Source organism: Corythoichthys intestinalis, chromosome 3 (assembly GCF_030265065.1).
Source record: "Corythoichthys intestinalis isolate RoL2023-P3 chromosome 3, ASM3026506v1, whole genome shotgun sequence".
Classification (NCBI taxonomy): domain Eukaryota; kingdom Metazoa; phylum Chordata; class Actinopteri; order Syngnathiformes; family Syngnathidae; genus Corythoichthys; species Corythoichthys intestinalis.
The window spans coordinates 23,219,524-23,231,874 of NC_080397.1; the positions used below are offsets into that span (position 1 = coordinate 23,219,524).

The 12,351-nt window shown below is 41.0% G+C and overlaps 1 protein-coding gene across 4 annotated transcripts in view; it reads left to right on the forward strand.

Moving 5' to 3' along the window:
• The window catches only part of sema6a (sema domain, transmembrane domain (TM), and cytoplasmic domain, (semaphorin) 6A), a 242,861-nt gene that overhangs the window by 193,364 nt on the left and 37,146 nt on the right, over positions 1-12,351 (forward strand). For 2 of the 4 annotated variants that reach the window (XM_057831645.1, XM_057831647.1), the window contains 4 exons: positions 918-976; positions 3,157-3,177; positions 3,385-3,405; positions 11,191-11,370. In XM_057831645.1, the coding sequence (XP_057687628.1) occupies positions 918-976; positions 3,157-3,177; positions 3,385-3,405; positions 11,191-11,370 (281 nt within the window). The remainder of the gene's footprint in view (positions 1-917; positions 977-3,156; positions 3,178-3,384; positions 3,406-11,190; positions 11,371-12,351) is intronic. The other 2 variants (XM_057831646.1, XM_057831648.1) reach the window with 2 other exon arrangements.

Consider the following 12,351-nt stretch of genomic DNA (forward strand, 5'->3'; position numbering starts at 1 on the left):
CGCGTTCACTCCGGTGTTAACCCTTTGTACTGACTCCATTTAAAACAGTTTAAAGAAGGCTCACCGAAAACAGGTTGACAATTTATTCGTCCACAATGATCAAAAACAAGGCAAAAACAGACAACAGAGAGACGTCTGAAGGTGAAGCACAGGCAATAGGAAAAAAAAGTAAATCGAGAACCAGGTAAGGAGGCCAACTTTTTCCGGCGAGCAAGCAGCTCATTTAACAATCAGGAAGTGACAACCTCAAGACAGCTTTTCTCAGTGCTCAGAAATACTAATATTAGTGGGCATGGGGAAAGAACAAAGAGGACAGATACTTACAAAATAAGGAATGCTGTGACATCACACAGCAACCATTTATAAAACATGCCATTTTCAGAACAAATTCACTTGCAAATTTGATTGCAATCAAATATATAACTACACAGATAGCACACTGCATCCTGGGCACAGGCCCATTTTGACCTATCATATGCATAAAAGAGTTCAAATACTGGAAAAAGATTTCAGCGCCTCTTTAAGGAATTTAAAAACAGTTTTAAGGCAATTTTACTCAAGTACAGTAATTGAGTATTTTTGACTTGGCTGGAAACAGGAAAAATATTTCATTAATCGGAGAAGACAATCAGTTGGTACCACCGCATTGTGAAATGTGTTCACTGCCAATTATGGATTTTTTTTTTTTTTTTTTGCCTACACACTTCCTTGGTGCTAACCTTTGGCTTGAGACCTTGAGGGTGCCTGCTACATCTTCTTTGATGCCGTTCCAGTTAAAGGCCTCCTGCAGGCTTCACCGAAGGATTGTTAAAAAATTTGCCGCTTTTGTTGTTGTTTTCTTGAAGCGATGTGACTCGTACCGCAGCGGCTCTTGGCCTGCTTCCCACCGCTGACCATGATGTCTGTGTTCCCTGCAGATCCGCCTTTGAGCAGGACGTGGAGCATGGTAACACAGATGGCCTGGGAGACTGCCAAAGTAAGCAGGCCCTTTTTCGCTCTCTCGCATCTTTCCTTTTTCACTACGTCGGCATCCCATAATACCTACACACACACTGTATGCGAACTCACCCTCCATCCTCTGTTTCCATCGTCAGTGCCGTCACCTTTTTCCCTCCCCCATCTGTTCCGCCCTCACAATCCTCTCTTTCAGCATCTTCCATCCATCTGCCCCTTTCTCAATTGTCCTTCACTCCCCTCCTCGAGCATCTTTGCACCCCTCGGTCAGTTGAGTTCTGTGCCCTGTGGCGCAAAGACAGTCTTCCTATTTGCACACTGTCATACAACATTCAGTGCCACAGTGGAAAACGCATTTTGCTTGTGTGTGTGTAGTCATTCATGCAGCGACACAAAAGAGGGCACAGAACTTTCAACCCAATTAGCGAGACTTAAATATTCTGTATACAAGAGGGGAAGAATCACACGTTGTATACTCAACCCTTTCCTTTCCACTTTTACTTTAAATTCACAGTCGTGATTCATGTGCTATTCAAAGTGTTCTAGTTAGTATTCATGAAAGATTCATCCAAAAAGTGAACCTATTTTAAGTTCCAAACTGGACATTTTTCCAATAACACAAGCTTAACAAAACACTCCACAAACACGGTAGAAAAAAAAAGGTTGTAAAAAGCCTTCCTCCCAAGTGCAGACTGCTGAAGTAATTAGTTAGGTTGACTGTCAAAGTGCACTCTGAGGAAATACAGTACCAGCTCGCAATCATCACATACTAGTATGTAAGCACTTGGAGACTGCCTTTTATCCTAGGAACTGATATTTTTGGTGTACTGTATGTAAGTACAGTATATTGTATATCTCCTGTCATATCCTACAAATTATAACACTACAACAATTTGAAAACAAAAAAACAGTTATAGGTCTGACAGATGTTTTCAAGAAATTTTTGGGTGCGAAATCCAAAACGCTTGTCAGTTGTCTATCAGGTCAGGTTTTTTACTCAACATTTTGTCTATTTACCATGTTGATGCTGCATGCATAAAACTAGCCATATCCTCCGTAAAAACAAATAAACATTACAGCCATGTATGTTTGTTTCATATTTTGTTGTATAACCGGTCTGAACCGCACCGGAGACGTGATCCGTCCCCCTCGGCCTTAAACCCACACTGTCAGGCTTGGCCAGCATGGCAGGAAAATTTGTTAACCACAAGACTAAAATCCCAGGCTAGCAGTTCCAGCCACTGCCGTGCTCTCTTGAAGGCATTGGGAGGGAGGTATGCTATGCAACGCATCTGCTTGCATCCGTTACAATCTTGAATCGGGTTCTAATGCGGCGGTTGTGTTTTGCATGCTGTTCATGAACAGGCTCACGACAGAGTGAGAGACGTACGGAAGAGTGGGAAGTTTATACTTTATCTTTTAAAGTTAGTGTCGGCTACAGCGGATAGTAGCAGTATTGTGTTGCACAAGTTCTGAAATAAATGATTAAAAACTTGACAAAGCTGGCGACTTCCTTGCCGATGGTACAATAACAATTAAATGTGTCACCTACAGTATACTAATAAAGACTGGAGAACGGAGGTCGGAGGAGGACCATCAAAATCATAGACATATTCAGAGCCAGTTCACTTACGTCCACATCGTGCTCATATTTTTCTATGATTCCCATCTTAATTTCAATGGTCATTCCAATCTTAATTTCAATGGTAATCGTCACTTTTTTTCCCTTTTTTTTCACCACTTGCACTAACCTTCTTGGAACCCATGTTGATTTCTCTCACACAAGAAAATCCGCCATGCTGCCGTCTTGCAGGAAAACAATGAAATTGTGACGCTATTGTAAATCGTCGTATTTCGAGCATGTCGTAATACGTTGCGACGAATGACGAGTCAAAATTTACGTTGGATATCGAAAGGATCGTTTGTCGAGTTGTTCGTATGTTGAGGTACCACTGTATAAATAAACGTGATAGACGATAACTGAGATTGCATCAAAAAAATGGTTGAAGACAAGTTTCAGACCTAAAACAAGACAAATTGTGTGGCCATGTGTAATAATACTTGTCAAAATGAGAAAATTACGTTCACTTTCCTTGTTTAATCGAATTCGTCAAATGACGATGATGAACCCCTTCGTCCATGGGACCTCTTCTTCATGACTCGATATGCAATAACACACTTTTTCTTTCTTTCTTCTTTCAGATACCTTCGTGGCTTTGAATGGTAAGTATCCCACATTTACCGTAAAAAGGCAATGAAATGAACGAGCGCTACATTTTATCTCGTGCACTGTTTAAGTCCGACCACACCTCTTCATCTCCTCGATGAATTGTTCCCTCTCAAGGAAATGAAAACTCCTCCCACCTGTAAAGACAGGTTATTAATGACCGTGCGTTGAACTGAATTTATGTCATTCCTTCTTTTTGATAGACGTTCCTTCCAGTTATAAAGGTAATGAAACACTCAATCATGGTCGGTCCATTTCACCCCCCTCCAAGTCCTCATGCAGCCCTCCTCCTGTGGCCCCTTTACAGGAATAAGAAATAGGAACATCTTTAATCATGATTCTGATTTTATTAGCTATGTTAGACCCTGTCGTCTTGTATGTTAACACCCCCTCCTCTCCCCTCTATCCCCTCTGTGATTGTATCGATTAGCCCCGACCTTTGCTGCATTAATTAGATGGATCTGCTTGTTGGTGGTTAAAGGCCTTGATGGTGAACAAATGCCTCGCTTTAGGAACAAGACAGGAGTCAACAAAGACAAAAAGATAAAATTGCTTCTGGATTAGATTTAAAAAATCAACTGAACAAGCAGACATGGAATTTAAAAGTCACCACTGCACTTAAATGCAGGAGAAAACATACATACAAAAAAAATAAACAGCAGGGTACCAGTAGAATACAATTCAAATTGAAGTCAAATATCAAATAAAAATGTATCAAAAAATTTGTTTTCAAATTTATTTTTTTTTTTAAATTACATGCACGAAACCTAAATGTTACAACTGCACTGTAGGTCTACATGCAAGGTTTTACCATACAAGTCAAAACCGTACAGCGCATGAAGAGTAAAATCTGTGAAATAATGTATGATTAAAACTCTCAGATTTGATGTGATTTAACTCCTCGAGTGTCGTTGATGGTGATAGACCTGAATAATCACTCCTGACTCTCCCCGTTAAAATCGATTGAACGTATATCCTTGTCAATGGCAGCCAATGAGTTAATCGCCGCCCTTTCCTCTCTCCCATTTCTATTTTTCTAAATGGAATATAAGTTGTGAAATTTCAAGTGGTACTTTGTACTTAATCAGGTTTGTTCAGTTAATGCCTTTCTATCACTGGATCCAACATATCGCTTGTGATGTTTGGTTTGATCTTGTCTCATGTACACATCTGCCAGCTGCCACATGAAAAACACTAGATACATCTCAGTCCTGTGTCTGATCCAATACCACACCCAATTTGGTTGTACACCCTGTGATGCTCCCTGCTGCTGAAGGTCAAGGTTAATGGAAAATGCATACAGCCATAAACACATTCATCACACATTTAAAGCAACACTTGATAACTTTTCCGTTTTGGTTGATTTTAACAACGCCAGTGGACAAAAGATGGATTAAACAACTATTTCTGTTTCTAGCGACTGTGTGACGGATGAATGGTTTGGGGTATGCTGTCCCGGGCCTCAGGATCATAGGGGCCCCTGAATCACCCTACGCATTTCTTGTCTTTGCCAGTGACTGTAGCTGGAGGAGAGCGAGCCTTCAGTAAAATGATAATAATTAAAAACTATCTACGCTCCACCATATCACAGGGCAGGCTTAACAACCTAGGCATTGTTACCAAATTGCACTTTATAGTAAGTTGTGGGGCTCTCAACTCCACACCATAGTGTGGAGTGGGCGGGCAGATGCCTCGTTTGTCGTCAGTTCGTCCGGGTCTTCCTTCAGGAAGGTGGCAATGTGCATAAAAACGCAGAGACACGTCGGATGGCTTTTGCTGAAACTTTTATTAACAAAGGGGGACTCAGAGCCAGTCAACTCGGCGTTACCGTGCAACTCTCAACTCCTATCTCACCCCCTTACACTCGCCCACCTCTTTGTCTATGCAAAATTGGTAAAGCCTGTCAGATTGTAGGGGCCAGCGGCCCCTTGGGGATGCTGATAACACCATGCTCTCCATTGAGCGTGAGCTTGCTCAAAAACTGGATTTCACAGATGTTCCCAGGGATGTGGAGGGGGCAGGCACAGAATGTTTAGTTATACTGTTTTGTTGCTTAGCAGTCAGGCATAGCACTCTCAGTTGTATTGTATTGTAGCTTACATGGGACAATAGATGGAAATTGTTTGTTTATATTGTGTCACATCACATTATGGTCTGTTAAATTAATCTGTCCTTCTCAAATTAAATAATTTGAAAATTTACACTGTCATTGCTTGCAAAGCATTAAAGTACTGCGTTTGTTGTCATGACAAGCCGGTAGCATGAGTGGGGTGGGGGGTCCCTATAAAGGTCTCTGTCCCCTGGCCCCTGCAAGTCTGTTGCCAGCCCTGATAATAAGGTAATGAATCCAGTTGTGACTAAACAATAGCATGTGACAGTTAGCAACCATGTGGCTTAGTGAGGGTAACCTTCCCACCCCACCCGAATTTATCAGCGCTGACGTCACATCAGCGAATGACAGCCGGGCCAATGTTTATTCTGTATACCCTGGTAGCCCCCCTTTTTTTTTTCCTCCTCAAACAAAACGCTTTGTCTCTTTGGTTGCTCTGGGATCTTTAGAGAATTGGCGCGAAAGCGTTCGCATCGACTTCCGTCTTTATAATGAATGGATAAAAGGGGGAAGCTTTGTATGCCGTAAAGCAGTCAGCACATTTGTTTTTTTGTTTTGTTTTTTTGTGGCAGGGTTCCTGCCACCATCCTCAAAGTTAATTAGTGCCAGTGAAAGTGATACAGACCCCCTCAAGATATAAAAGAGGTGTCATTCAACTAGGTGTCAGTTGACATATTATCACAAATGTTAGGAATATATTTTATAAAGGCTGAAAAGTTACCTAGTTTTGCTTTAACACACACTTTAGAGCACGCAAACACACAATCCCTTCTATGAGTGAGTGTGCACGAAATTTAAAATGAATAAATGCCTCCTCTCCAGTCCGTCCTTCTTTACTCCGGACTAGACATGCTCGCTTTTAATCTGAATGAAAAAGAGAGAGTCCGCATCCGTCGGCAGTTTATGGCTACCTCTCCACCCTGAGCCACAGAAAGCGCAGACTCTGGGGCTCTCGCTCTCTGTATGTATGTGTGTCATCTGCCTGAATTGCACTTCCCCTGGCGGTGAAGGAATGAATTATAAAAGAGGCCTGTCACACTAATCTCTCAGCCTTGGGCCAATAGTTAAATAAATCATTTTAATGATTGCCACGCCAAGGGAGGAAGATGGTGTTGAGAGGGGGTGTGCTAGTTTACCAGCAGCTTCAGTATCATCCCACCCCTTTCTTTAAACACAAGCATAAACACATCGTGAAACACATCTGCTGGTGCCTCCGCGCACTGCTGTCACCTCCTTGGTCAAAATTAGTGAGCGTATTCTATTAAGTAAAATGTGAAGTTTCTGCCAAATTGAGAAGGACGGCTTAAGAGGACCAGTTACATGCTAATGTGATTAGGTTGCTTTGAAAGTAAACAGCAGAAATCTGAGATTTCTCATACATATTAATGCTTGTGAACAGAGTGAAGCTGCAGTGGCCTACTGCCAATATATGCCTTACATTTGATTGTAAAGTTAAAGATAAATGTAAAACAATAACTTAAAATTGTATTGGTAAAAAACAGAAACAATGCTATGCTTCTCAGGATTGTTTAACAGTATTTTAGTCACATGCTAACGAACCAAATTTCCATCAAGGATACATGTTTAGTCCCAAATAAAAACATGTGAAATTTCCTATACGCTAAGTTTTTCCACAAACAGACAAACGCAAATCCAACAAAAATCAACTTAAAATATATAATCAAATATACCGTAAGTAGCTTTGTGAGTATGATTTACATTAGTGCCGAATGGTGCACATTCATGGATTCCAACCTACAGTTAATATATTGTTTTTACATTTTTAGTTATTTGCATTATCTTGCTCACAAATGAATAAACTCGATTGGTAAGTGGAGAGCATACTAAACTTTGACACAACACCACAAAGCTAGCCTTGCAAGCAAAACGGTACTTCCTGATTCATAGATTCATCATGCAGTATCATCGAGCCAATCAGGAGAAAGAGGCGGGTGGGCAAACTATTCCACAAAGGGCCGCAGTGGGTGCAGATTTTCGTTGCAACCCATCAAGAGGACACCTTTTCACCAATCTAGTGTTACAAGTGCAATCAGTTGATTGCAGTCAAGTGTTTCTTGTTTCCTCTGACCCCTCACTGGTTAAACTGCCAGTGCTGGATCAGTTGTAACAAAGACCAGGACCCAATACAGCCCTTTAGGATGGTTTGCCCACCCTGGATCAAGTTGAATACGATGTCGGAGTGCAAAGCAGTTTTTGTAGATAGTTTAGTTTCTGAAGTTTTCTCAGAAATATACTTAATTTCTTAATAAGGAGGAGCAAAGAATGTCAAGATTTTTTTTTTTTTTTGCAGGAAACGATGTTTTGGCAAGTGTGACGAGAAGAGCCATTGCCCTGTCAGCAGTTGCATATTTTTTTCAAGGTTCCTCTCGATTGGATTGGATTGGATTGATATGGGGAATATATTAATAGTGGATATATGGAACAATCAATCTGGCGTTCCAGGTTACCAAAGAGCAGAATTTTTGCAGAAATCTTGAAATCAACAAACGGATTTAAGTGAAGGCAAGAGGAACCGAGTGAAAAACAGTGAGACTGAAGGGAATTGAACCTGACAATCCAGAACATCGCCAAATGACCACCAAAGTTAGACCAAGCCGCATACGGGGAAATAAACAGGGGAAAAGTGTGATCGTTCGCAGTGACAAATTTAGAAGAGCTTCTCCGTGTTTTTTAAAAAAGTTGTTTGACAGGACCACCGCAAAGAAGGGAAGTCAGCGTGTCGTCATCCTTCATATGAAAGGTGTGAATCCTCTGGTGATTGTGGAAAAAAGTGACTATACTCTGACAGGCCCAGTGCAGTGCATGTCAGTGAGAAAGGAAGGTGGAGGAAAGAAGAGAAGGACATGACAATGTGGAGAGACACATTTACTAATGAGTTGCTCACAGGGTCTCCGGGGGGAATCACTTTGTTGCCTCTCACAGCCAAGCAGCTGTCCTTGCATGCTTCGAGGAAGGGAACTTTGTGCGTGTATGTGTATGTACTCACTGGAGCTTCAGGGTATCCGGTTTCCGTGTGATGTATTATGATGAACCTTCAATGCACTATAACCTTTACAGGTGAACTGAAATTGACCTCTTAACTGGATTGCACGTGTCCCATCTGTTCACCGTTTCAGTGCTTTTTCCACTTGCTGTCCTCTAACAAGAATCTGAATGGTAAAAGTCATTTGATCAATGAATAGACCAATGTCTGATCGGAAATAATCAGTAATCGGACCCGAGCGGGTCCTTTTTAGAAGATCGGAATTGGGTGGAAAAAGACAAAACAACAAACAACAAAACAACGAAAATCAAGAAAAACAAGAACAATCAATGAATAATTGCTAAACTATCAGATCGGTACTCATTACAGGCAGATCCTCAAAATCTGGTGATGGGACTTGAACTAGGGTGCAAAAATGTTATTGGGACAAGTCTAGTTTAAACAGGTGTGTCTATCATGCTGTCCAGAATTTGACATGAACAACGATGCCTCACTCATTGACTGCCATTGATTGCAATCGACGTGTAATTTGAGTAGGGCTGTATTTCCCAGTTCAAATGGATTGGACATCTATCGCCATCAAAGGCACTGAATGATTCTATCCCTCACACAAACATGTGGAAGCTAACCCTTGGAGATGAAGTGGTTGGTTTAAAGATCAAATAAATTGGGACCTTTTAACATTCAGCTCATTTATAGAGAACAGCAAGTTTTGCAAAATGAACCGAAACACTGAATTGTTGGAATTTGAAAGGTTTATAGAAGATTAAATACAATTCACCTTTAAAGGTTATGCAAGGATTTTACACGGTCAAGGTTCCACATTATTAATTAAAAAAAAAAAATCTATTCACTTTTTGGGCTATATTTTGACATCTACTTTTTAAGGAACTTTGTAGTTAAAGGGACAGATAAAAAAACATTCATTTGGAAAGATGGCTGCGCAAAGTCTACAAATGACGGAAATCATGTTTGAGCACAAAAACTGACAAGCGCAGCCAATTGTACTGTCAGTTATACCCATAGACATAAACACTAAAAGACTCGAACACAAGTGCATATGGTAATGGCGTTAATGGCGTCAGGAGGTAATGTGGGTGATACATCATTGATAAATTGCCAACCCCCATGCCAGGCGGCTACTCCCTGGAAATACCGTTTATTTATACGTTTTTCCCCACTATTACACATCACAATGATGAATTCAATTTGGGGAAAAATATTTTTTTTCTGCTGGGATGTACGTACAAGATAAAGGTGTTGTGTGTCCATTTGAGGACTTTTGTTTAGGACATGAAATCCTTCCTTTTTCATTTGTTAAAGAGGATCAGAATCAGATTTTAAAAATTGGTTTGTGAAAATCTTTTTTGTTGTTGAATTATTAACTCATTGCATGCCATTGCCAGTGATAGACGTCCAATCCATTAGACTGGGGTCGCTGCCAGCACCCTAGCAAATGAGTAAAGGGCTACAAGCAACAAAATAATCTAGAGGTTCAGTGTTACCTCTACATACGACATTAATTGGTTCTGGAAGTAGTCTCGTAACCTGAAAAATCTGTAAGTAGAGGCACGTCTTCTATGTGAATGCTCTAATGCGCTCCAATCGCTATTGAAATGCCACATTAAATTTTTTTGATTCGGGGTAAAACCGGAATAAAACAACAGATTGTGGATTGTGGTCATTCCATATACCTAACCTAACTGTTAATCCCTGTAATGAATTAGATATAGAACATAATGCAAAGGGTGAAAAAAAGAAAATATATATCTCTAAATCTATCTTTTACCTTTGACGATATCGATGGTGCCTATCGCCTATCTCATTGTTGATGACACAAAAACGGGAGGAGACCTGTGCTCTAATGTGCTAGAAATGTAGTGAACTGTTTGTGGGCTTAAAAAAACACTCTTTTTAAGACAAAAATGTGAGGAGACATGGTGCTCTTTTGGTGAAAACGTCGACCCGCTATAACAAAAACACCGTCGCTCCTCTGCACGTCATCAAACTACAACAGCCAGATTTCAACGTCATCAACAATAGGCCAGTAGGAGAGCAGAATCGCATGACTGAAGCATGAAGAGAAAGATGATGACAAATAGGGCAGCAGGATTTTATGGCTAGACACTTAAAAGCAGGAAGTACATACTGTATGTATCTTTTACAGTACTGTATAGTACAGTATTTTTGCCTCTCGTAACCTGAAATTTCTTTATTAACAAGGAGCAATATTTTCCTTTTGTCGTAACTTGAAAATTATGTTTGTAGAGACATCTGTAAATGTAGGTACCACTGATTAAGAAAATTGGAAAATATATGTATATATATTTACACTTCATGAACAAACTGCAGAACAAAGAGAAAATGTCCAGTGACAGCAAACATGTTGAGAAAATTACAACCGAAATAGGTCAAAATATCACCTCAGATTATGTTTTTATATAAGTTTTTGTTTTTGTAAAACAAAATACTGAAATTCTAGTTTTCTATATTGATTCCAACATGCTGTCAGGGTTTGACCCCTGAGCTAATGAAGAGGCACTGTTTAAGCAACTAGCCCGATTTTTTTTTAGAGCAGAAAAGTGCAACAGAATTTAAGATTCTGTGTGTTCAGTGTGGCTATATTCAATTATATTTTCATCCGGGCTAAAAAAAACTAGGCAGCAGGCCACAGTTGGCGCGCAGGCTGTAGTTTGGATACCACATGTTTAGAGCTTTGGCACTGCTCAGTTTTTATCATTCCGGAATAGCAGCAGAACTCTGTAGTGCATTTTGCGTTCATCCTGACCTTTCATCTCAAAGCGAAAGCCCTCTATCTTTTTGTGAGTAATGTTCGGGTGCCGAAACCTCTTTAGACGAACCCAGTCCCTTGTTAATCTGTGCTGTGTCCGGCAGGCCACCATCACCGCCGTCACCACCACACCCTCTCACTCCCCACACCGGTCCTTCCCAAGGCCGCCGAGGGCCCCCTGGGGCGCGGCCGCATGGTGGAGCGCAAGGATGCCCCCATGAGCTCAGACACAGGGGAGGAGCCCTACATGGCTGTACCCTCTCAGACTCAGCCCGAAGCCGATGGTAAGCCTTGGAACGCAACAGATGCTCTCGGTCCGCTGTCACCTGTGGCAGGGGGGTAGAAGAGGGTGCCCGTGTAATTGAGATTTACGGCTGCGTTGCTGCTTCCAGCTGACGAGGTGTACAGATCGCTTTCTATCTAGCAGACAAATTGCTTCACACAAGACAAACACACATTCAGTGCTCATTTGGATGCGGCCGCCAAAACAGTCACGCACACATCTCGTGGGATCCGATTTATTATCCCCTGACTCTTAACGTCCCACAGGAGACGTAATATCAGGCCATTACGGCGCCGTTGTATTTATTTCCTGCCCGATATGGCTAGAATGTCTTCTATGTCTCGGTGACATGACATTGAACGCCCTTTCCCCTCGCATTAACAGCCCACTTCAAGGACAGCTCGCTGGATACCTGGCAGACAGTGAGTGAAAAGATGAGGAAAAGGAAGCGCCACAGTGAGGCTGAGCCATAGCCCTTAGCAAATGCTACAAAAAGAGGGAAATTGCTGGATTATTGCTCCAACACATCATTTTATTAAATGACTCCAAAATGTATTCGATCCGCTCACATTCCAAAATCAAGAATGTTAGGTTAATTTAAGTGGGTTTAATAGAACCGAAAAAGTGGCACCTTTGATAGGACAGGCACTTTTAGTCTTGCACATCTACAAATGTGCCCAAAAGTGTATGTACACTTCTGTTAAAACACGAATGTACACCGTCCCGACTGTGATTCATGGAGGAGGCTCGGTTCTGTTTTTCAATCTTTGAAGGGCAAATTTTAATTAGTTTATTAATGTGTTTAATTAATGAATTTAAATTCAAATGCTTTGAGGTTTTTCTTTGACCATTATGAGTATTTATTTTTTTAATTGATAGACTAATGGATAAATATTGTTGAATCTGAATCTAATCCGTACATATTTAGAAGATATATGATTGGTATGACCTACTAGACAGATGTGGGTTGAGTAGCCAAAGA